Below are 23,805 nucleotides of genomic sequence, written 5' to 3'. Positions count from 1 at the left end.
TGCCGTGGAACTGGAGAATGGTGAGCTCAGACAAACTAGATGAAAGAAGATGTGTGGAAGGGATGTGGACATTTGCATGGAAACATAATGTGCTCTTTTAACTCTTTTTAAAAAAAATATTTTCCTGTGTGGTGGAGCTAGAAACTTGTTGTATGTTCTGTCTTACTGGATTGATTTCACCGTGCCCACATGAGCGATCTTTAAACCCGATAAGTTCCTCGAACTGAACAGTAGATATCCATCAAACTTTTGGCTGATATATGTTTGTGCGCGTGCAAGTGTGTGTGGGACAGACGGTGTGCCCTGTCCGTGGTGGGTCGCAGGGAAACGAGCCACAAGACGAAGTTCTGCGATGGCTCTCCAGTGAGGTAAAATTGAGTTTGGCCTGTCTGCAGAGCTAATCAGCTCTGTCTGGCCTGAAACCCGACCACTCAGACATGAAAGGCAGATGACGCTGTAACAGAGCAGGGTGGGAGTCACCAGCAGCCAGCATTCAAAAATTGGCATTAGTGATGGGTGTGTTAGCTGACTGTGGCTGCATAGTCAGCTATCAGTGGAGGTGTTGGTTTCTGCTGGTAATACATTTTCAGTGTTTGAAAATATTCAATTAAATTCAGTTTTATTTATATAGCACCAAATCACAACAACATTCACCTTAAGGCTCTTCAGATTGTGTGGTACAGAAACTACAATAATGCAGAGAGGACCTAAACAATCAGATGAAGAACTTTCAGCAAGCACTTGGCGACAGTGGGAAGGAAAAACTCCCTTTTAACAGGAAGAAACCTCCGATGGAACCAGGCTCAGAGAGGGGTAGCAATAAACCTGTAGAGTTTGAAGGGGCCTAGATGAACAGTTGTTAAGATGGAAGAAACAGATGTCCATACAGACATTTCTCAAGTGCGTCAGTGAGATTTTTCATTTTGCATTGGATGATAACAACCCATTAAAAATGTTTAGGAGACTGGAAAATGTGTGATGCTGAAATAAACTCCCGGTGGAACAATTCAGGTGGAGTAATAAAGTTATTTATTTATTTATTTTAAAGATAAACATGTGCTTATAAAACATTTGTAATAAGTAAAATTCCGAGAGTATTCAGTTAAAGTTAAGGAAAATGGAAAATTGTAGGTATTTGTTGTATTTCAAACCAAACCCCCTCACCAAAAACTTTGAATAAAACTCCAGAAACACTGCTGCCTTCCATGGTCCAAATGTCTCCTTAAGAATGCACTGAACCAAAGTGAAAAACTGTCCTATGGTCTGACCAATCCAAAATTTGGACTTCTTTATGTTAATTTATAGGCCTTGCATCATCTGGGTTACGGAGGAGAGGGGCCACCTGGCTTCTTATCAGCACACAGTTTTAAAAAAACCCTAAAAAACCAGCCTGTTGATGATACCAAGACACTACATTGCATTGTATCTATATTACAGCAGCTTGGCTCCGTAGTCAAAGACCCTACACCTGTCAGCCATTGGACTACATCTAGCAAGATTTGAAACGTCAAGGACAAGAATGGGGTGGTGGTGGAGCTCCGCCAGTGTCCGGGCGTTGCTGTCAGCACAGCAGTTTGTCCCAAACAACATGCTTGGGAACTGGATGGTTGGGGGTTCTTTTTAAAAGTGCCGCGTGCATCATTTTTCATTTGTAAATGTTATTTAAAATATTTAGGAAAGTCTGCCTGCTGGTGAGCATTTGCAGCTTTTGTCTGTTTATATGGATTGTACTGCTGGATACACTAAATGTCCTGCGTGCCAGAAAACAGGAGAATGAATCTATATTCTGAACATTTCATGGTTGATGAGCAACAAGAATCACATTTATATACAGTATGTATGCAATTTTCCATTTCTCACAACAGCCAAGAAACAGTAAAGCCTTCCAGAGTTTATCAGTTGTGCCACTTAAAGTTTTTACAAGATGGAAAAAAACATGTTAAGAAGTTTCAACTAGGCTCCCTGTGGATCTTCTCACAGTGGCACTGGCATGGATTTACACAGTAAACTCAAAGTGTGTGTGTGTGTGTGTGTGTGTGTGTGTGTGTGTGTGTGTGTGTGTGTGTGTGTGTGTGTGTCACTTTTAGCTTGTGGTTTAAGGTCCCATAAACTTCCTGGTCAAGTGGGTTTGACCCTGGTGTAAGTTATTTTGTTTGACCTCTGACCCGATGTGTGCAGTGTGTGTGCACGCGGATGTCTGTCCATGACCTTCCAGTCCGGTATATTGTTGCTCACGGCCCTCTTTATGTGTTGCTATAAGCAGCAGCAGGCGTGTAACCTCAGCCTCAGCCTGGAGAGAGATGAGAGGGAAGTGGAGGGGGGGGGGGCGGCAAGGTGAGCTAAGTTTCATGATGGAAACATGAAACTAGGTAAAGGGATTTTAAACTTTCCAAGGACCCTGGCAGTAAAAACATCGACTAAAAAAAGTCGAAAAACACAAATTGAAGACTCCAAAAGTGAGCTCATTATCTCTTCCAATCTTTTTTCTCATCATATTTGGGATTCTCTAATATCTGTAATCAACGTAAACTCTGAGTGCCAAACTGCAGCATGAGGCTGGAGCAAACGTCGAGCAGTAACGTGTAGGAAAAAAATCTCCTGGAGCTCGTCTTCATAGTTTACATTCTGTCTTCCCCCTTTGTACCCGTGTGTGTGCTGGAGCGCATGCACCTCATAGTTGGCGTGCACACTGTATTAGGGGCCAGCTGGGCTGGCCTGTGCTCTACACATGAGCCTGATTATGACTCAGTATTGCATTACTGACATTCCTCCATAGCTCTCGCTCTTTTCTCTTTCTATCCCCCCCCCCCACACACACACATGTTATCGGCATGTTCCTTTTTCCTCCAGATTTGCTGACCAACCTACCCGCCTATCCATCCATCTATCCATCCCTCCATTTCTAGCCCTCCCCTCCATTCCCACCCCAAAGACTGTTTGCCCAGCCGGCACGTGATCCGTGCAGCTTCAGATCGAATCACCCCAACTTTTCTTCCTTTTTTTTGCCTTTTAAGACTTCCTGCTGCCTTCTCAGCGACCCTTGAAGCCGTCATTGTGCGTTACACATGTTGCTCTGGTCCTAACACCGTCTCACAGTATTTCACATACAGCTGAGGAGGAGGAGAGGAAGAGGAGGGAGGACAAGCGGGAGGGAGGGGTTAGAAATTGAAACCATTAGGCAGCTCAAAGAAAATGTCAGTGTGTGTGTGTTTGCTCAGTGATTGGCTTAGTAGTTTGAGCTTGTTCTTTCTGTCCTCGTGCATGTGAGGAGGTGTGGGTGTGTTTCAGGGAGAGGGACTGCTACTTCTGGTGCGGCGCCATCAGTAAAAGGAGCTGACAGTGTTTTGTTTTTGGGAAGTCGGGTTTGGAGGAGAGGATTGAAAAGCAACCCTGAAGATAAGAGTGGTAGCGTACGTGACAGGTAGCAGCTCACCGTTTTAAAAATCCCACACTGGGTTAATCCTGTGTGAGGAGACGAACGGAGGGAGGGGAGTGGTGGAAGAGGAGGAGGAGGAGGAGAGGAGCTACTGTTCAGACCACTCCTTGCAGCTCAGTCTTTATGCTGCCCAGCACGAGAAGACTGGAGAAGTCGGGGGCTGTCTCTCTCTCTCTTCCTCTCTCGTCCTTCCTCTGTCACTTCCTCCCCCTTCTTTCCTCTTTCCTCTCTAGCGCTCTCCTTGCCAATCCGTCCCTCCCTCTCTCTCTCTCTCTTCCTGACTTCCTCTCCTCTCGCCTCCTGTTTCCCTTCCCCTCCCCTCTCTCTCTCTCTCGCTCTCGCTCTCTCTCTGTCCCTGTGTGTCACTGGAGAGCGTCTCAGTGTGAAAATGCCATCCTGCTCTCCAGACTGTTGCCTCTTACAGGCTGTGGAGGTAAGAGACTTCTGCATGTGTGTGTGGGTGTGTGTGTTTGTTTCTTTTATGGGTCTCTGTCATCAGTTTTGTGTGTGCGTGTCTGGTTGCCAGTTTGCATTCCCCCCCTCAGGTCAGTGTGTTTAAAACTTTTCTCAAACAAACTAATGCGTCATAAATGCAGTTTTTGTCCCCCCTCCTTTGTGGCATCTGGGAAGAGAGGAGGCGGTCTTCGGGCTCTGCAGGGGCAAAGAGTGCCGTGACGTTGTTTCTGGTTGCGCTGGGAGTTTTTCTCCATGTCTGCATGCTGTTGCTCCTGACGCTCTGTGTTGTTTCCAGACCACCGCGGCTGCCGTTTACTTGGCGTTTTTACGTATTCCCGCTCTACGGGGGCCTTGGTCTGAATTAATTTTCCGTGAACCCCCCAGCCGCCCGCCAGCCGCCCACCACCTTCCAACCCTTCGCCCATCACTAGGTTTTTCTCTTGTTTCATGTAATTTTCAACAGTTGCTCCCTGGTTGGCCGTCTGTGAAGTGCAGGGCAGCCGAATCCCCGGCTGTGACCAGAGGATGTTGGGACGTGGGCGTGTGAGAACACACACAAGAGCCACCTACCATTTCTGAGATTTAGAAGATAATTTTGCCTCTGTGGTTTGCTCATATTTGTGAGGGCAATCTGTCCCTATGTGTGTGTGAATCTGCTCGTAGAGTGGTGTGAAGCAGCTGGCCTGTGGTTGTCTGTGCAGCAACACACTTGAAGAAGCCAAAAAAAAAATACACCCGGCTTAAATGTCGGTCTGGGCACTTTGGCTGAAATGGTTCAAAATGGCGCAACACTGGGAGGTACTTTGAACTCTGCCCGCTTGCTGCTCCCAGCGGTGACATTTTTAATGACAATATACAACACGTATAAATCCACCACACGGTTTCGCCATCAAAGTTCAAATGTCGGGGTGGGGGGGGCAGATTTTTAAGCTTTTCCAAGTGCAGATATTCTCGTATGTGAGGGGAAACGTCCGTTTCGCTGACGTCCGTTTGCTGCGGACAAAAAGGGCTGAACTAAACACTCAGGGACCAGCCAGCCTTTCCTGGACGTCATCCTTCTTCTTATTTTAAGACCTTCTTGTGTTCGAGTGACAGAATATTGTGAACGGGACCAACCAGAGCACCTGGTTATGGAGGTAACTGCAGCTGGTCATCTGTTGTAGTCTCAGCTTTTGTTTTTCCTCTCTCTGCAAATGCTCCTGACAGCAACTTCATGCCTCGTACCTGTTTTTGAAAACATGACCTTTGCTGCTGTCATGTACACATATCCTCACCATCCCTCTTATGTGTGTGTATGTGCTTTCAGATAGTGAAGGTGTGGAGCGAGGATGGGGCCGGCAAAGTCGTGGAGATCCCGGCCGACATGACGGCTCGAGATGTGTGCCAGCTGCTGGTCTACAAGAGCCACTGCCTGGACGACAGCGCCTGGTCGCTGGTGGAGCACCACCCCATCCTCGGCATTGGTAAGAATCTCAGTGTTCTGTGTGGATCCCAGTGCGGACAGCGATGCTCGATCCTCGCCTTTTTTTTCCTCCTTTCTTTTGTGCAAGAAAAGGAATTAAAGCTACTTTGGTTCTTGTATTGTGTTTATGCAGTGATGAAAAGGTGATTAAACACCATTAGAAGTTTCAGTGAGGTCGTCAGATTGTTACAAATCTGTTACATTATAACATTTTCAAAAAAAAACTGGGAGCTTTGATTTTACTTTCCTGTAGATTAAAAGAAAAAAGCACATAATGCGATCCATGAAAAAATGAATTTTTTTCTTGTAGCTTCTAATAAGAGAATAAACGCTTCCTGCTAAATCTCTGCATATTTGCCTTGCGTGTGCTTTTCTGCAGGTGTGTGTGCCCTGTGTATTCACTTGATCACAGCACCAGTGTTTGCATGGCTTTACCACTTGAGAGGGAGGTGTGGTGCTTGTAGGATTAAGCATTTTCCATGTTCTACTCACATGCTTTTCCCTCCCAAATAGTTTGCTCAGAGAGAGGGTGGGGGGAGTGAGAAAAAAGAGGTAGAGGGGGCGGGAAAAAAAAGGAAAACATAGGACTCGTGCTTCGTTTCTTCACTTTTGCCGTGTGTCCCTTTTTGAAGCTTTATTTTTTTTTTCTTCTTCTTCTCTGGGTCTGCCTTTGTCCTCAATGAGGCTTTCCTCCTCTCGAGTCGTATTTTTAGAGTCAAAGGATTGCTTTGTGCTTTCCTGCTTGATCTGCGTTTCTGGGGGGGAAAAAAAGTGCACCGGAGCGATGGAATGTGAGGTGAGGAGAGGAGAGGGAAGAAGGGAAGGAGAGATGAAGGGAGAAAGAAAGAGAGAGACAGACAGAAGGTGGGGGTGGAGGGCGGAGAGGCCTGGGACTGAAGCGTCATACCAGAGCTGCGAGGAACCAATCGCCGGTCTCTATTGGACGAGCCCCTAGCCTTTCTAGCCAATCGGCCCTTTCCTGACTGTCCACAGGAAATTCCCCCGCTTGTAGCCAACGAGGGCGTGCACGAGCGGACGCGCGCAGAGTCCAGACATTTCCACCCCTTAACTACAGCCAGAGCTAAGCAAGAAAAAAGAAGTGAGTACAGCTTCAGTTTAGAAATGTGTGTTTGTGCCTCAGTGAAACAGGAGAACCCTGCCTGCATGTCCACGTCTAACTGGAACATCCCACCACTATCAAATTCTTACCTGCATCACTCTGAGATCATGTGCCCTCAACTTAAGATAGACGAGGACACGCACACACAGCAAGCACACACACAAAGAAAGTAACTGGGCCTCCGTGGTGCACAGTGAGCAGGTTAGGTCTATGTGAGCCTGTAATGTGTGGTTGTGTGTTTGTCTGTGGTTTGTACTTTGCTTATGGCTTTGCTGCTCTCAGCAATCAGCCTAAATAAATGACATCATCTTCCTGCAAACCCCCCCCCTCCTCCTCCAACACCACCACCTTCACCTCCTCCCTCCTCTGCCTCACAGCGCTTCTTCCTCTTCACAGCCCCTCCTTATTTAACCTCTTAGTTCCTCGCCCGTCTCTTAGTAACAGGCGATGTTTTTTTTAAAATCAAAAGTATTTATTTCTTGCTGCGTCATTGTACACAATGCTGATGTGGGGGTTAATGTGGCTAAATTTCTGCTGGAGACATCTTATATGGATCTCTGCATGTTTTTAATTCATGGACTCTGGCATAGCAGCTTTCCATGAATCACAGTTCTAAATAATCCTTATTATTATCTTTGTTCATCCTCTATCTGAAACAAGCCAGCATTCTTCTGATTGGCAGCAAGCAAACAAAAGGTTCTTGTATTTATTCATATATGTGAACAGCTTATTAATACTCTGTTACTCTGCGAGACACTTTAAAATAAAAATATGCTCGACAGTTCCAGTGTATGGCACTGGAATTACATTCAGGTTCAGCGCCTCAAAAGCTGTTTTGTTCAGCCTGCTAGGGGATGCAGTTACAGCTCACAGTAAGTCCTTTAGTGACAAGGACACTTCTAAATATGCTGTCAACACAGGAGGGAGGAAAAAAAGTGGAAATGTATGCAAAAGAGCTGCTTGTTATGCTGTGGATGAATCCCTAAAATGAATCTAAATAAGAACAATGAACAGTGTTTTTGACATGAAAATCTTTTTAGTATACAAATGAGCCCTAAAAGCCGCGCTCGCAGATTTAAAACCGGACGGTTTCTGTTCGACGCCGTCCCCAGAGGGCAATTTCTTTTTTTTAACATTGCCTGTGTCTGTGCCCTCATTCAGAGAGATGTGTGGAGGACCACGAGCTGGTGGTTCAGGTTCAAGCCTCCATGAGCGGTGACAGTAAATTCCTCTTCAGGAAGAATTATGCCAAATATGAATTCTTCAGGAACCCCCTGGTGAGTCTCCCTAAAGTGACCTTTCTGTGACTGCCTCGGTTTAGCACGCATCCCCCACAGAGCCACGTAGACACAGCAGCACACACACACACAAAGAGTGAGAGAGGGGGAGAGAAATTGGGGTTCAAAAGGTTTTTCATCTTTTGATGTTTTTGAAATGCAGCAACAAATTTGTTGCTAGCAGCCAGCACCTCTGTGTTTAATCGTTTTAGCCAAAAATTAGAGGATTGTTGTGTTTTCGGGGTTTTTAAATCACCTTTTAGTCATTTTTCTGTTCAGGAATCGTCAATTAGTATAAGACAAAGAGTCACAGCTGGGGTTTTAAGCCCTCATTACATGACGGGTAAATGGCAATGCTAAAGTATTTTAGCTACACTCTCTGCGTTTCCCGTTTCATTCTTCCTCCTGGAAGAAGCTAACGGTTTCAGTTAAAACTCAGACAGGTGCTAAAATCTCAAAATACAAAGCTGATCGTCGTTTTTTAAAGACGTACACGTCCCTACTTCTGGCAGCCAGCGACTCGGCGCCGAGCGGCCTGCGTGGCATCTTTTCTGGCGATGTGGACGCAGCGTGGGGCTGTTACTGTTGTGTGCTGGCCGGGTATACGGTGACATTATTGCTGTGGGTGATTTAGGTGTGTGTCAGAGCCAGCAGGTGACCTCAGCTCTGTGGTAATGAGCACAGTAAAACACAGGAGTGCTGGCCACGGCTTGTCAATCACGCTAAGAGTAGCGCTGCTGGTTAAAGGGGATTACATCAGCGGGTGAGATCATACTGCATCTACTCCGAGGGCTGGAGAGCCCTCTCTCTCTGTCTCCGCACCACTTTGGCTCTTAGTCCTTGTGTTGATTGAACACTCACACATCCCATACACACACACACACACACACACACACACACACACACACACACACACACACACACACACACATTCTGGATAGAGAAGCACTATCCTAAGTGGTCTGTAGTGCCTCTCTCTCTTTCTTTGTCTCTTTGTCTCTCGCTCACTGGCGATCTCCGCGTGTCTTTTCCATGCAGAACTTTTTTCCGGAGCAGATGGTGGCTTTTTGTCAGGAGTCTGATGGCTCAATTCCTCCGTCACAGCTCTTACAGGTGAGTTGATGACTCAGTGAAGCAATACTATGAATTATACGAGCCCTGATATCTCAAGAGCGTTACCATCTGTTCATCCAAAAATATGCATGCGCATGCACAGACAGATTATGGTGCTGCGCTCAATTTGCTTCCCGATTTTTAGAAATTTAAAATAAGCTGCCTCATTATTTCACTGCGATATTCATTTTTAATTCAGATTTTCATTATGATCTATTTTAAAAGCAGATACCCAAACAGTGCTGCATTCACTTCCCCTGCAGCAGTGCTATTATAGTTATTTTTATTTTATTTTGGCTTGTTCTTTTTAATTCAGTTTAGTTTTTAATATTTGAAAATGTTTGTTTAGTTTTGTTTTCTCTTAGCTTCAGTTTGAGTTTTAAGGTCACAGGTCAGATTTGGGGAAAATCACAGTTATTGCAATAAAAACACAGAACGTGTTGAACGCGGTTGACTCATAGAGACTCATCCAGACTTTCAGCAAACACGTCCACTAATGCCTCATCAGGCAAGCTGTAATACAACTTTTTACCCAACTAACAAACACTCAAACTAAGGATATTTATTTTAGTTTGTTTTCCAAGTTCCACCAAATTATTTCAGTTAATTTTATTTATTTATATTTTATTTTAGTTAACAAACCATATTTAGTTTTGGTTAATTATAATATCCTTGCCCTGCAGCAGTATTAACGATAGATGTTGTTGTGCGTTCGTTTTCCAGAACTTTCTGAACTCAAGCAGCTGTCCAGAGATTCAGGGCTATCTGCATGTGAAAGAGCCTGGACGCAAGTCCTGGAAAAAGCTCTACATGTTCCTGCGCCGCTCCGGCCTTTATTACTCCACTAAAGGAACATCCAAGGTGAGAAAGTATTGCTTCATTGATTGTGGAAGTGGTGTGAAGTAAACTAGATCTAGGGCTTGTCAGCTGCCTAATCGCACAATTTGTGTGTGTGTGTTTGCGCTTGTTGTGCATTAGCTTAAATCATATATCGCCACCCTCACAACCCCCACAGGAGCCCCGGCACCTGCAGGTACTGTCAGACCTGGAGGACAGTAACGTCTTCACCGTCATCACGGGCCGAAAACTTCACAACGCCCCCACAGACTACCAGTTCTGCATCAAGGTAACACACAGACAAACCACAGACTGTAAATAAAGATGCAGCCACAGTGACATCACCCACTGGTTTGTGAAATCATGTTTTGAGGCTTCTGATTTTTAGGATTTTGGCCGCCTGGTTGTTATTTTTGTGGAGCCAGAGGTGACAGCGTTTGGGTGGTCAGAAAGCTGCATCCATAAACAGATATGTGCTCTATTTAGCCATGATTTCATCCTAATTTTTGCTAAATAACATGGAAGTAGAACTTGACTCAGCAACACTGAAGCTAAGAGTTCTCGAATAGTTTGTTAGTAGAAGTAGTCACACTTCAGGCCTTATTATTAGCCACATAATTACACACAAAATGCTCCAAAAGGTACCAAATGCACAAACGCAGTTAAAGTGCAGTGATTCAGATTAGCTGAAGTGTAGCTCAGCGGGCAGCTAGCGGCTACAGCTGCTAATCTGCTAATACTGCATAACTTCAACTTTAATAAAGTTTCAGTGCATCAGTAACAATGACTGTATACAGTCATTGGTCAGTAACAACACATCTCACCTCTCATTCTGTGGTTATAGAGGAAAGAACTGGCTGAACAGACTGTAAACATGCTTATTTATGCTGGGAAGTTGTGCTAACATGGGAGTCTGTGGGGATTGGTTCAGTCTTAGAGTCAGCCTCTAGTGGTCATTACAGGAAGTGCAGTTTTTAACTTCAGGGCTCCCACTAGAGATGAATATTATTGTTCTTTAATAGCTAAAAAATGTCTCATTTGACAGATTTTTTCACAGTTTTGAAATCTTTATTTAAAGTCAGTACTTCTCTGCATATGTTGTATGTAGTGGGCGTGTCTGTGAGGACACATGGGTTTAAAACAGCACAGCAGGGGTTTAAACAAACTCTCAGTACTGTGCCCCGCTCCGGGTGGTATCTGCGGTGGGCGTACCTGCTGATCTGGGATAAGCTCAGGGGGATAAGCAGGGATGGCACAGGGAATCTGGCCCACCTGACCTCTTCACCTCTCTTTTACACACACACAGACACACACGTGCTAGACGATTGGCGTGTCAGATGCTGTCAGCGGGGGTGACAGTGCAGGATTGGGTGAGGGATTTTTCTTGGTGGGGTGAGGGGGTGGTGGGGTCTGTTGCCATGGTGACATGAATGAATTTATCAGTATGGGGTTGTATTTAGGGAGCAGTGTGCCTCATGCCCTTATTGGTGGTGGAAGGAGGAAAGGAAAAAGGAAAAAGTCTAAGCTGTGATTTTGGACAGAGTTGCCTGGAAAGTCGCAACTCTGTCCATAAATAAATCATAAAAAAATAGATTTTCCTAACCTTACTGTATCACTTACTTTCATGTTATTTGACTGCATGCAGTGTATAAATATTTAATAAAGATTGGGTCATGTGGAAAATGCTAAATTCTTTTCAATCGACTCCTGATTGCCACTCTAACCCCCAAAGCAGTCAGATCTTTGCTGTGATTAGGGCGCAGACCTGTGCTGCCGAGCACAACAGTGGCTGCACTGTGACTGTGTTCTGGCACGGTCACATGAAGCCTTATTACTGTTCATGTTTGCGATGTGCATCTCGTTAATCTAATTCCCCGCTGCGTCCTCTGTTTGGTCGACAGCCCAGCAAAGTGAGGAGCGACTGCAAGGAACTGAAAATGCTGTGTGCGGAGGACGAGCAGAGCAGGACTTGCTGGATGACTGCCTTCAGGCTGTTCAAAGTAAAAACCCTGCACTTTTCTTGCGTCGCAGTTAAACATTAATGAGTTAGTTGGTGCTTGGATGTTAAGCTGATGCCTTCTCCTCTCTCCTGCCCCCGTAGTACGGAATAGTGCTGTATCAGAGCTACAACGTGCCCCAGCAGAGGAAGTCTAACCTCTCGCCTTTTACTGCACCTGTGGTGAGGATCTGCTCTCTGTGACATCGCCTTACTGCAGCTCTGCTCTAACAGCAGGGACGAATCCAGATTCATGCATGAATTAGCCGATAGTAATCTTGGGACGAAGCTCAAAGCTTCTTAAGAGGAAAAAACTTGTTTTATTGAAATGCTGAAATAGATTTTTATATTCGGATGACCAGGCTACTGCTGACGTTTGCTGCTAATGTAAGCAGACAGTTTACAGCAAAATGGCATCCATTAAAAAACATCTTATCCTATTTTTTTAGTAAGTGAATATTTACATACTGTTCCAACACATGCACAGTTAACAGGAGAATTGTTTTTTGCAGGTGTGATGTGTAATCCCCTCGCACCATGAGGTGTTGAAAAAGGTGTCATAAGCTGCTTTGGAAAGATTGTGAATAGAATTGGTCGCAATTCTCCACAATTGAAGTCTGTGCCCTAACCTTAAGATTAGATACTTCTACAGCGAGTTAGCCTGTGTTTAAAACTTCACACACATACTCACAAACCCCACTATCTGAAAGTGTTAGGCGATCAGTGGCAGCTCAAACTAAAAGCAGTTCCACTCAGTTTTCCTGATGTTTCCTGAACTCGGCGTTCAGTTTAGAAGCTGAAGCTGGGTTTGCCACTGCGCTTGTTCAATAGAGTAATGGTGTATGATTATCAAAGCTTTTAGGAAACGGTTAGAAAGACCGTGAGAAAAAATTAACACAGCAGATCTTCGAGCATTATGTTTAATTAATGTAACTTCTTCTGAAAGGTGTTAGGATATAATATAACAATGACTCCTAAAAAGGATTATTTTGTGAAGAGTAATATTATTATATTATATTATATTATATTATATTATATTTATTATATTATATTATATTATATTATATTATATTATATTATATTATATTATATTACATTTATTATAAGAAAGTCTTGACTAATTTGAGTCCCACAGCCAGATAGCCAGCAGAGGCTTGTGCTTTTCCTCAAAAGGGGCATTTGTGGATTGACTAAAGTGGGTCTGTGTGCAGACAGGATTTGTCATGCTCCAGTGAGTGTGTCTGGCTTGTTTAACCCTTGACCCTTGTCTACCACCCCTCCACCCTTTTTCTTGTATGCCCCCTCCCTCTAACCCCTACCCAACCACCATCACCCTCCACCCCCCCTGCCGCTCTCCAAACAGCGAAGCGTATCTGAGAATTCCCTGGTTGCCATGGACTTCTCCGGGCGGACCGGTCGCGTCATCGACAACCCCATCGAGGCCCAGAGCGCCGCCCTGGAAGAAGGGCATACCTGGAGGGTAAGCAGAGGGAGCAAGGATTCTGTTCTGCAGGGTGGGCTTAGATAGGAAATAGAGGATATCTGACTAGAAGTGCAAACGTATTCAAGCCGCAGCTGCTTTGTGTGATTACCACAGAATATGCAGGAGTTTCCCAGTATATTTAAAAATTGACTGCTTTTATGGATGGTATGCACTGAAGCCTTTCATACCCTACAAGGCTGCGTTTTCTTTGTGAATTAAAGTGTGTAGTAGTTGCACTTTACCAAAGCTGTGCATCCTTCAGTAGTGTTTGTTATTGGACTAAAAAGAATTGAAGAGAGTGATTCACAGTAAAACATTCCTGTGTTTGTTTTGGTCCAAAGTGATGTTTAAACATAGTTTAGTTTGCCATGAGGGTTACACACGTGATGGGCATGGCTTAGGGACTTTGACTTTGAGGGAGTTTTGTTTTACATGATGATATCTAACGATAAATGTGGTGTTTATAGAAAAGGAGTCAGCGTATGAATGTCTTGGGCAGTCCCAGTCCCCTGCATCCATCTTCTCTGAGCACAGGTACTCTCATGTGACACTGGCCTAGCAATAACACCATGAGCAGTATAAATACATTTACAAATATATATAATATGGTTGTGTCTGTCTGTGTGCGTGAAAAACTTCCCGTGTTTTTCAGTGATTCACAGGACACAGGTGTGGTTTCATGGTCGTATCATGAGAGAGGAAGCCCACAAAATGATGATACAACAAGGCCAAGTCGATGGGTGAGTTACGACATTGTCGAACGGAGAGCGCTCCTCACGTGAAGGCTCCGGGAGGAAGATAATTTTGTCAAAGTAGTCCAAGTGCTGTCAGGATGATTGTGCTTTGGTTCGTCAAAGCAACAACACACACAGAGCAAGTTTTAATGCTTTCCAGAAACTGCAAAAGAACACTGCTCAAAAAATTACTGGAGCACTTTTTAATCAGAATATTGCATCAAGTCAGCTAAACTTCTGAGACCTGATGTGGTCAGGTTAGTAGCAGAGGAGGTTTTAATCAGCTTCAGCTGCTTTGGTGTTGATGAAATAAACAACAGGTGAACTAGAGGGGCAACGATGAGACAACCCCCAAACAGGTGGAGGCCACTGACATTTTTCCCTCCTCATCTTTTCTGGCTGTTTCTTTCACTAGTTTTGCACTTAGCTTGGGTCTGTGTCACTACTGGTTGCATGAGACGATACCTGGACCCTAACCAAGGCTGGACAGCTTGGACAGTACAAACCAATCAAGATCAATGCGAGCCATTACTAGAAGATTTGCTGTGTCTCCCAGCACAGTCTCAAGAGCATGGAGGAGATTTCAGAAGACAGGCAGTTACTCTGGGAGAGCTGGACAGGGCTGTAGAAGGTCTTTAACCCATCAGCAGGGTCCACTGTGCAAGGAGGAACAGGGTGAGCGCTGCCAGAGATACGAAATGACCTCGAATAGGACACTGGTGCAAATGTCTCTGACCAAACAATCAGAAACTGACTTCCTGATGCCTGAGGGCCCGACATCCCCTAGTGGACCCTGTGCTCACTGCCCAGGACATTGGAGCCAGATCTGCTTTTGCCATAGAATACCAGAATTGGCAGCTCTGTACTTTTCACAGATGAGTGTAGGTTCACCCTGAGCACGTATTAGAGACATTAAAGGATGTGGAGAAGCCGTGGAGAACATTATGCTGCCTGTAACATAGCATGACCGATTGAGTGGTGGGTCAGTGATGGTCTGGGAAACACACAGACCTCTACAGGTTAGGTAACAGCACTCTGACTCCCATTAGGTATCAGGGTGGAATCTTTGGAGCCATTCTCAGACCCTACTCTGGTGCTGGGTGGATCCTGGTTTCCTCCTGTTGAATGGGAATCTCTGATCTCATGTGGTGAGAGTATCCACTCAATTCCTGGAGGATGAAGAAATTGATACCATTGACTGGCCCTGCTGGCCTGACCTAAATGCAACAGAACACCCCACATAATGTTCTATGTTTCAGTGCATCTGAGCAACCAGGTTGCACCTCAGTCATGCCCTGGTCCAGATCTGGGAGGAGATGCCCCGGTACACCATCCATAACCTGCTGCATCATTTTAAATTTTCAGGATGTCTTTGAATTCAGCTTTCTGTAGGTTGATCATTTAGTTTTCATCAAACGATGTGGCATCTTTTCATCCTAACACATTACCCAGTGGAGTAATATCCAACGTGATTTTTCAAAGTGGTCCATTAATTTTTTTGAGCAGTATATTCAAGGTGTGTATTATCAAGCATATGGAAATTCATGGTAGATATGTCAGTCCTTTTTATAAGGTGGTTGAACTAGTTCTCATGATGTAATCTTTTTCTTTCAGGTTATTCTTGTTGCGGGACAGTCAGAGTAATCCCAAGGCATTCGTGCTCACCTTGTGCCACCACCAGAAGATCAAGCACTTCCAGATCCTACCGGTCAGTGTGATTACAAAGCAAGAAAAATCTCACCGCCTCTGTTAAGATGCACTGAAATGAGAAACGGTGTGAAAATGACACAAATTTGACTTCTTGTTATAGTCTGACTGCTAAACTGCAGTCACAGTCTCATAAACCAGCTGCTGTGGCTTGTTGGCATCACCGGCAAAGGAGTATATTTGTCCCCAGAAGCAGGTCCATCTTTAAAAATAGTCTGCGATGCAGTTTAATTCTATAGTGTAAAAAAACCCTACGGCAGACTCTGCCCAGCGAGCCTGCTACACTCATTTAGCATCACCACCAACCCGTGTCCAAAGTACGCTGTGCTTTTTTAAGATTTTAAAATGTGTTTTTTGCTTCCTCCCAGGCAGCCGTGCACTTAGATTTGTTTTGCTGCAGGACAGAAATCAGCTCGAAACAGCTCAGAGGAAACAGATCAATCAGTTATTGACAAAGATGCAGTTGCATGGAGAAAGTGTTTTAACTTTATTTGGAAAAAGGTATATATGTATTTCAGACTGATTACATTGAACTGATAATAGATGGCCATTCTCCTCCAATGGAGTTTCTGTCCGTTCAGTCAAAAGTGTAAATGTTAAAAATGCCCAGTTGATAAAACTCATTCATGTTCATCCATCCCTGATATTCTAGTTTGGATCAAAGTGACTGATAGACAAACTAATCTGTAGGAGTATAAAATTTGTTGGTTTGTAGTTTATATCGTCAAAGAAATGCAAAAAGTAGCCAGTCGGATCACTCCACAGACTGTACTGAATATTAATGTCATCTCCAGGTCTGAGAAGGGATAATGTCCTAAACCTAACTGGCTTCATTAGTGTTTGATATTAAATCATTTGCTTATCTTATAAATGCAGTACAGTGGCCTGGCGATGTAGACCTGGATGTGATCATCTGTTTGCACTCCTGTCAGATGTTCCATGTTTTATCGTTACCTCATAAAGATCAGTCTCTGTCATGTGGTGTCTAAACTATCTCCTCTCCTCCGTCTGATTCTGCTCTGAAGTGTGAGGAGGACGGTCAGGTATTCTTCAGCCTCGACGACGGCGCCACCAAGTTCACCGATCTGATTCACCTGGTGGAGTTTTACCAGCTTAACAGAGGAGTGCTGCCCTGCAAGCTCAAACACCCATGCACCGCTGTGGCCTTGTGACACTCCTCCCCCCAAACCTTTCTTTGCACACCTCTCTCCCTGAGATCTCCCTCCCTCCCCTTCTGTCCCCTTTACCCCTTCCCTTACCAACGCAGTGGGGGTTGAGGAGATGGAGAAAAGTTACGTCCTGTTTTGCGGATGTGAACAACTCTGCTAGGAGCCAGGACTGGAAGTCGATGTCCCCCAGTGGGTAACGTTCGTCTCCACCTTACTGCTGCTTGGTTGTTTGAATGAGAGCTGTTGGGACAGGCCAAGTGTCGAAGACTGTGGACTCCTGCGGTTGTTTTGTTATTGGTGTTCAGACCCCAGAAAAAGACCAGCGTGATGTGAAACCACAAGATGGCTACAGTATGTTTCCAGTGGGTCTCTTGGATGGATCCCTTCCTTTAGAGTCCCAAACCTTTCAGCCCCACCCACCCACCTTCCCCATCCTCCAGGCCTGATAAGCTGTGGTGCCCGCCCTGTCCTCGATACCGAGGTGGGCGGGGAGCGCCACCTTCTGACTTCCTCAATGATCATCAGGGATGGACGGGAACCTCCCTGGGTCCCATCAAACTTGATCCAGGAGTTTTCTCAACCTGTGCAGTCCAGTCTGGATAAGCTGACACCCTGCCCTCCACCCCCCGGAAACACCTTAGCGGGGCATGACGTGGCATCGCTGCCGTGTCCCGACCCACAGACCCCTGATGCAACCCCAATCCCGCCTCCACACGAGCTCAGAAAAAAGTCGGGAGAGAAACGAGAAGTCGCTGAAAGGCAAGACGAGCAGAGCAGGGGCGAGGGTTTGCTGAAAGGACAGAGGAATGTTTATCAGGAAGGCTGTACAAGCCTCTCTTGTAGAGTTGATTACTTGATGTCATTTTAATGCTGTTTTATTACTGTTGATTCAATGAAGAACTTGTTTTGCACTCCCGAGCGGACAGACGACAGCTCTTTAGCTAAGAGAAGCTGCCTCCTCTTCCTCCTTCACTCCCCTTCTGAAAAGCACGCATGTGAATTTCCATCAGCTCTGGCTGGATTACGGTGGTGTGGGAGCACAGTCACATCATGCAGTGCTTTCCAGTAAGGTTTAAGAACATCTAACTAACCTCCCCAGCCGTGTGTGTCGTACCAACAAGACCACAACAATTAAAAAACATGAATGTGCTCTTGAACCAGCTGTAGGTGTCTCAAGACTTTAAGGAGGAAGAGGAAGATTTTCAAATAGACTCACTTTAAAGTGTGTCGAGCCCAAGCTTTCTACCATTTCGGTCTTTTTTTTCCAATCAAAATGGTTATTTTATCTGTTGGTGAATTTGTCTTTGAATGTTTTCCTTTTACTAAATAATTTCTGAGCTCTCTGCTTGCACATTTTTAAAAAAATCAGCCTGATTTGTTGTCGATGGGTTGGAGCTGTCGTGTTCGGATTCTGACCACTGTTCCCTCGTTGAAAGCAACAAAAGCACTCTCAAAACTTTTATTAAAACCATTTTAAATATGAAATTTGAACAAATTACTTGAAACGTGAACTCAGTTGTCTGTGTGTCAACAAGCAGTCAAATGAGCTTCACTCGCCTTAAGTGAAAATTGTGAGCCTTGTGTATAAAATTGAAGCTATGTTTTAAAAAGTAATGCACATAGAGTAACACGTTTGGGATTTTTTATTCAGGGGTGGTGGAAGAACATCATGAGTGGGGAGAAATGGTGGGAGATTTGGGAAACAGTCCTTTTTTGCTTTCTTGTCAAGAAATGTAACACACTCACAGGATCTGTACGTTAAATATGAGGCTAATGCTAGCGTGACTAGCAGTCTTGACTGTGCAGTTAGAAAGTCTGCCTAAAGCCACCTCTAAAGTCAGTAATCAACATGTTTTATCATCCTGGAAACAACAGTTTGTGAAAGTTATCTGATGTTTTTACTGAGCTTGGCTAGCTGGCTGTAGACTGCTAGCTAGCATCACACATAACTAGCTAGCTTCTCATCTCTGCCTTCTTTTCTAACAGGAAAGCAAAAAATATATTTTCCAAAAGGTCTAAAAGATTCCTGTAAAGTAAAAATCCATTGGAACAAAACTTTGAAAACATGTACTGGTGATGCAATCTCAGATCTGGATAAAATGTCAGTCAACTCTATATTTAGATATTTCCATTAGCTGCATGAAGTGAGCACCATTGCTAAACATCAACAGGGTCGCTAAATTACAATCAAGCAGAAATGGCTTCTTTCTTGATTTCACAACCAATCCATCAAACAACAAATCCACCGCTACAGAGACATAGGAAGCTAACATTACAGAGGGGTTTCGCTTAGTTTAGTAGTACCAGGTCATTGTTTGAGTAAATTAAGGGCCAGCAAGTATTTGTTTTTGTTCTTTCATTTTGAAAAAGTAAAAGTATTCAATTATTCAAGCTTCTCAAATAACAGGTTTAGTGAACTGAACCTCCAGTTTCAGATTGTTGTACTAGCTGTCACCTTTGGTTCTTGAGATTTTTTTTTCATTCTTTATTTTTTGTAGACACATGACCCCTAACCATGTGACATTAACTTGTCGGCCATTTTGGACATGTGACAAAGTGAACAAGGCCCCAATCACACAAGCCTACAGACTGGTCTGCAACCAGCTGGAAACCACTGGTCATGATGGGGAAATAAGTATTACTTGAATGCTTGCAAGTAGTTAATGGAGGTTGATGGTTTTCACTCGAAAAATAAAGTCTCAGTCACACATGCCTTCCGGGTGGTCAGTGGCCCCTATTTTTCCCCAATGACCCACCTGTCAGTATGGAAAACATTTTGGAAACTGTAAAAAGTGCAGCAAAAAAAGGAAACAAGGAATATTTGTATTTATGTAAAAGTTGTCCTTTTTTGAAACATGCTGGTTGTAAATCTCAAGCACAGCTTTTACTTTGAAGAAGGAATCCTCTCCATCTCTGGTTTGTGTGACAATTTACTACTGCTCAGAGAGTAATTACAAATATCTTTCAGACATACATGACACACAGCGATGCAAATATGCTAGCAACCAAAGGAGTCATTGGGAGGTTTCCATTATAGCACCTACTTTGCAACTGATTTCACCCAGCGAGAGCCACCAACCTCCTGGAAGTACTACCAACCAGTCCGTGAATATGTTTCCCTGACAACTAGTGGTTGTATCGTTTCTAATATGATGCCATGTGAGAAATCTCAGTACACCAAAATTTGACCAAAATCTTCTAAATTGACTAAATTGGATATTAGTGACGGTTAGTCTGTAAGTCTAGCTGCTGTGATAGTAGATCTCATGGAAAACATTTGTCACGTGACTGTGTCCAAAATGTGTTACCATTTTACTGTTTCGGTTTCCTTGAATTTTTGGTTGAACGCTAGCTTTACACTAGAACATACCACATGTATGTTACAGAGAACGAGTTTGCTAATAGGTGGCTAAATGCTAAACACAGAACCTTAACCTTATGCCCAATCTTAGCATTCATGGTTCAAAACTCATTAAAGTGGCATCAGTTTGTGAATCAGTCGGTATCATAAGCTTTTTTCCCCCTCTACCTAGTTGGTCTACTGAAAAAAAATGAGCTGTCATCAACCAATTCATGACATGTAAGAGAAAATGCCAATTGTTGATGCTGTTGCCAGGTCTCTAAAAATGAATCTGTAATAGTCAGCATAGAGATCAGTTCCAAAGAATTAGATTCACATAGAAATTCCTCTCAAAGTAGCTTAAACAGATCATGAGTTAGTTTATTTTTGACCTTATTTATAGTAACAGGAAAAAGATGCCCAAGAAAGGAGACGAGGAATCCTTTTTGTCATTCCTACTGTCACATGACCAACTGAACCCGTGTGACATAACACCTGCTTTTGTGCAGCACCCGTCCCGCCCTCACCTGCAGTTTCCATCCATCCTACCCCAGATTCACAGGGTTAGAATGAGGTCGGCAGACTCTAAGCACCGACACTGATACACACACAGACACACATACAATCCACTGCCGCCACCAGCCAACTAATCGCGTGACTTAAACGACTCACCAGCTCTGCACTCCACCAATCAGGCCTTTCTGGTCAGTCAGGTCAGACTCTCTCCAGGGATTGGATAATGCTTGAATCCCCCGCCCCCCTCTCCCACCTGTGTCCAGCCTGTAAGCTATATGACCCTGTGGTAAATGTGTGTTGGTGTGCGGATGACCAGACTGTTATATTCACTCTTCAGGAAGTCTGCTGGCTAACGCGCTTGCCCTTTTAGAGGCGGTAAGAAGACAGTCTGGTAAAGTCGGGGGGGTAAGCTGCAGATTTAGAGGAGACGGGAGTTTGACTGGAAGTTTCCCAGCATTCCCAGTCATCAGTTTAGGTTCTTCCCTGTCTGACAGAGGATGAAAGCCACGTCACTATGGGTCAGCGGGGACAAAATCACCGTCCTCCCTCCATTTTTTTTTTAAGTCACTGTGCTACAATGCAATCGTTCACAGAAGTCCAATCATATGAATATATACCAGTATAAAGTCTTGTTTTCAAAGTATGTGAAGCTATGGAGAAGATGTAGATCTAACACTGTACCTAGGTCACAGATCACTATGTATGGGCTGTTATGCTTTTGCTCATAACTCCATGTAAAATGAAGAATGATTTGTTTTTTCCTTTTTTTTATTATATGATTGTGTGTATGACTTTATTGTGTATTGTCTTTGGTTTGCCACAAAATGACGTATACCACAGCATATACAGTATTAATTAAATTAAACTTCTTTTTTTTTTTTTTTAAGAAATCAAACTGGATTTTTGGCATGTGTCAAATTTCTGAACTTCAGTTGTTTATAAGCTGACAGGCTGTCGGAGTCTTCATCTCTGCCAGGTTTCAACTCTTTCAGTATTCCCTCTCTGTCATTTATACTCCATGTTTGGATATTAAGCCCACACACACACACAGCATTGTTTTTTGATGGAGAGCGCACACGCTAATTCTTAAGCTTTTCATCACAAGTAGTGCAATTATAAGCTGTAGCTCCAGAGGATTGTGCATCTCATTATAATGTCTATGTTGTCTGATTATTTTTCTTAAAGGTGCGTAACATTTTTTTGTATTCTCTCGCAGCACGTGCCTCTTTCTGAAACGGTCACAGCTCCCTAGTTGCCGTCCGTCCACTCTCACACTGCGTTTCAAATTAGCTGTGACTGTGAAATGCAGCCTTACCGGAACTAAATGCTAATGTGGACGTCACACGTCAGTCCCACTGAACTTCGGTGACTTACACTATAGGTGCAAGTGAAGCTAACTCAGTGTTTTTATTGCTGGGTCAAAGTCATCATAAGTTGAAGTCAAATATAAAATTCCAGGGAGGAAAAAACAAAAACAAAGGATCAAATGAACTGTAATCATTTTTTCTGACGTACACTCCTCCACTGTGCTTTGCTTCATTCTGTCTGTGCGGCTCCTGGATCTACATTGTATCCTTTTCAGGTATTTTTTGTACAAATAAGGGACTGATATATTCTCTGTTTATTGGAAATTAGAATAAAAGACAACATTGCTATAAACCAAACATGCCTGACTCCTGCTCTGTTGTTCTCTGCTGTTTGAAGGTTGGATTAGATACGCTATGTACTCTCACTCGCTTTTATTCTTGCAACCAGGTTCCAATTTTGGACATTTTCATCCTTCATGGAATATTTTCAGGATTAGTAAATCAGATACTCCTTAGAGTATTCCAGTCTAAGGTACAGGAAGCTGTCTTTCTAATTTTGCCTTTTTATCATCAATTAATGTCAGACGTCGACTGAGAAAATTGTCGGGCGGTGGAAGGAATACTTCGAGGACCTCCTTAATCCCACTGACACGTCTTCCGAGGAGGAAGCAGAGTCTGGGGATGAGGGGAATGACCCGCCAATTTCCGGGGGCGAGGTCACTGAGGCAGTTTAACAACTCCTTGGTGGCAGAGCCCCTGGTGTTGATGAGGTCCGCCCCGAGTTCCTGAAGGCTCTGGACGTTGTAGGGCTGTCCTGGTTGACACGCCTCTGCAGTGTTGCGTGGAGATCAGGGGCAGTACCTGTGGACTGGCAGACCGGGGTGGTGGTCCCCATCTTCAAGAAAGGGGACCGGAGGGTGTGTTCCAACTACAGGGGGATCACACTCCTCAGCCTCCCTGGGAAAGTCTATGCCAGGGTGCTGGAAAGGAGAGTTCGTCCGTTAGTCGAACCTCGGATACAGGAGGAACAATGCGGTTTTCGTCCTGGTCGCGGAACACTGGACCAGCTCTTTATCCTCTCCAGGATACTTGAGGGTGCATGGGAGTTTGCCCAACCAGTCTACATGTGTTTTGTGGACTTGGAGAAGGCATTCGACCGTTTCCCTCGGGGTGTCCTGTGGGAGATGTTGCGGGAATATGGGGTGTCTGGCCCATTGCTACGGGCCATTCGATCCCTATACAACCGTTTCAAGAGCTTGGTTCACATTGCCGGCAATAAGTCGGACTCGTTCCCGGTGGGTGATGGGCTCCGCCAGGGCTGCCCTTTGTCTCCGGTTCTGTTCATAATTTTTATGGACAGGATTTCTAGGCGCAGCCAAGTGGCGGAGGGCTTTCGCTTTGGTGGCCTCAGAATCTCATCTCTGCTTTTTGCGGATGATGTGGTTCTGTTGGCTTCATCGGGTGGGGGCCTCCAGCTCGCACTGGAGCGGTTCACAGCCGAGTGTGAAGCAGCGGGAATGAGGATCAGCACCTCCAAATCCGAGGCCATGGTTCTCAGCCGGAAAAGGGTGGAGTGCCCACTCTGGGTCGGGGATGAGTTCCTGCCCCAAGTGGAGGAGTTCAAGTATCTCGGGGTCTTGTTCGCGAGTGATGGGAGAAGGGAGCTGGAGATCGACAGACTGATTGGGGCTGCAGCTGCAGTAATGCGGACGCTGCACCGGTCCGTCGTGGTGAAGAGGGAGCTGAGTGTAAAAGCGAAGCTCTCAATTTACCAGTCGATCTACGTCCCTACCCTCACCTATGGCCACGAGCTGTGGGTAGTGACCGAAAGAACGAGATCGCGGATACAAGC

The 23,805-nt window shown here is 44.6% G+C and overlaps 1 protein-coding gene across 4 annotated transcripts in view; it reads left to right on the top strand.

The window, feature by feature from the left end:
* Positions 1 to 22,310, top strand: part of LOC102216069 (growth factor receptor-bound protein 10-like) — a 49,765-nt gene extending 27,455 nt beyond the window's left edge. For 2 of the 4 annotated variants that reach the window (XM_005745495.1, XM_005745494.1), the window contains 12 exons: positions 5,199 to 5,355; positions 7,636 to 7,751; positions 8,790 to 8,864; positions 9,588 to 9,725; positions 9,880 to 9,990; positions 11,603 to 11,701; positions 11,803 to 11,880; positions 13,061 to 13,177; positions 13,648 to 13,714; positions 13,833 to 13,920; positions 15,529 to 15,622; positions 16,647 to 22,310. In XM_005745495.1, the coding sequence (XP_005745552.1) occupies positions 5,199 to 5,355; positions 7,636 to 7,751; positions 8,790 to 8,864; positions 9,588 to 9,725; positions 9,880 to 9,990; positions 11,603 to 11,701; positions 11,803 to 11,880; positions 13,061 to 13,177; positions 13,648 to 13,714; positions 13,833 to 13,920; positions 15,529 to 15,622; positions 16,647 to 16,793 (1,287 nt within the window). In that variant the 3' untranslated portion in view covers positions 16,794 to 22,310. Of the gene's footprint in view, positions 1 to 3,750; positions 3,870 to 4,131; positions 5,029 to 5,198; positions 5,356 to 7,635; positions 7,752 to 8,789; positions 8,865 to 9,587; positions 9,726 to 9,879; positions 9,991 to 11,602; positions 11,702 to 11,802; positions 11,881 to 13,060; positions 13,178 to 13,647; positions 13,715 to 13,832; positions 13,921 to 15,528; positions 15,623 to 16,646 lie in introns of those variants that run through there. The other 2 variants (XM_013913926.1, XM_013913927.1) reach the window with 2 other exon arrangements.
* The last annotated feature ends 1,495 nt before the right edge of the window (positions 22,311 to 23,805 follow it).

Source organism: Pundamilia nyererei, unplaced genomic scaffold, assembly GCF_000239375.1.
Source record: "Pundamilia nyererei isolate P.nyererei 1_Seehausen unplaced genomic scaffold, PunNye1.0 scaffold00159, whole genome shotgun sequence".
NCBI lineage: Eukaryota > Metazoa > Chordata > Actinopteri > Cichliformes > Cichlidae > Pundamilia > Pundamilia nyererei.
This window is presented reverse-complemented; position numbering and strand designations above follow the sequence as displayed.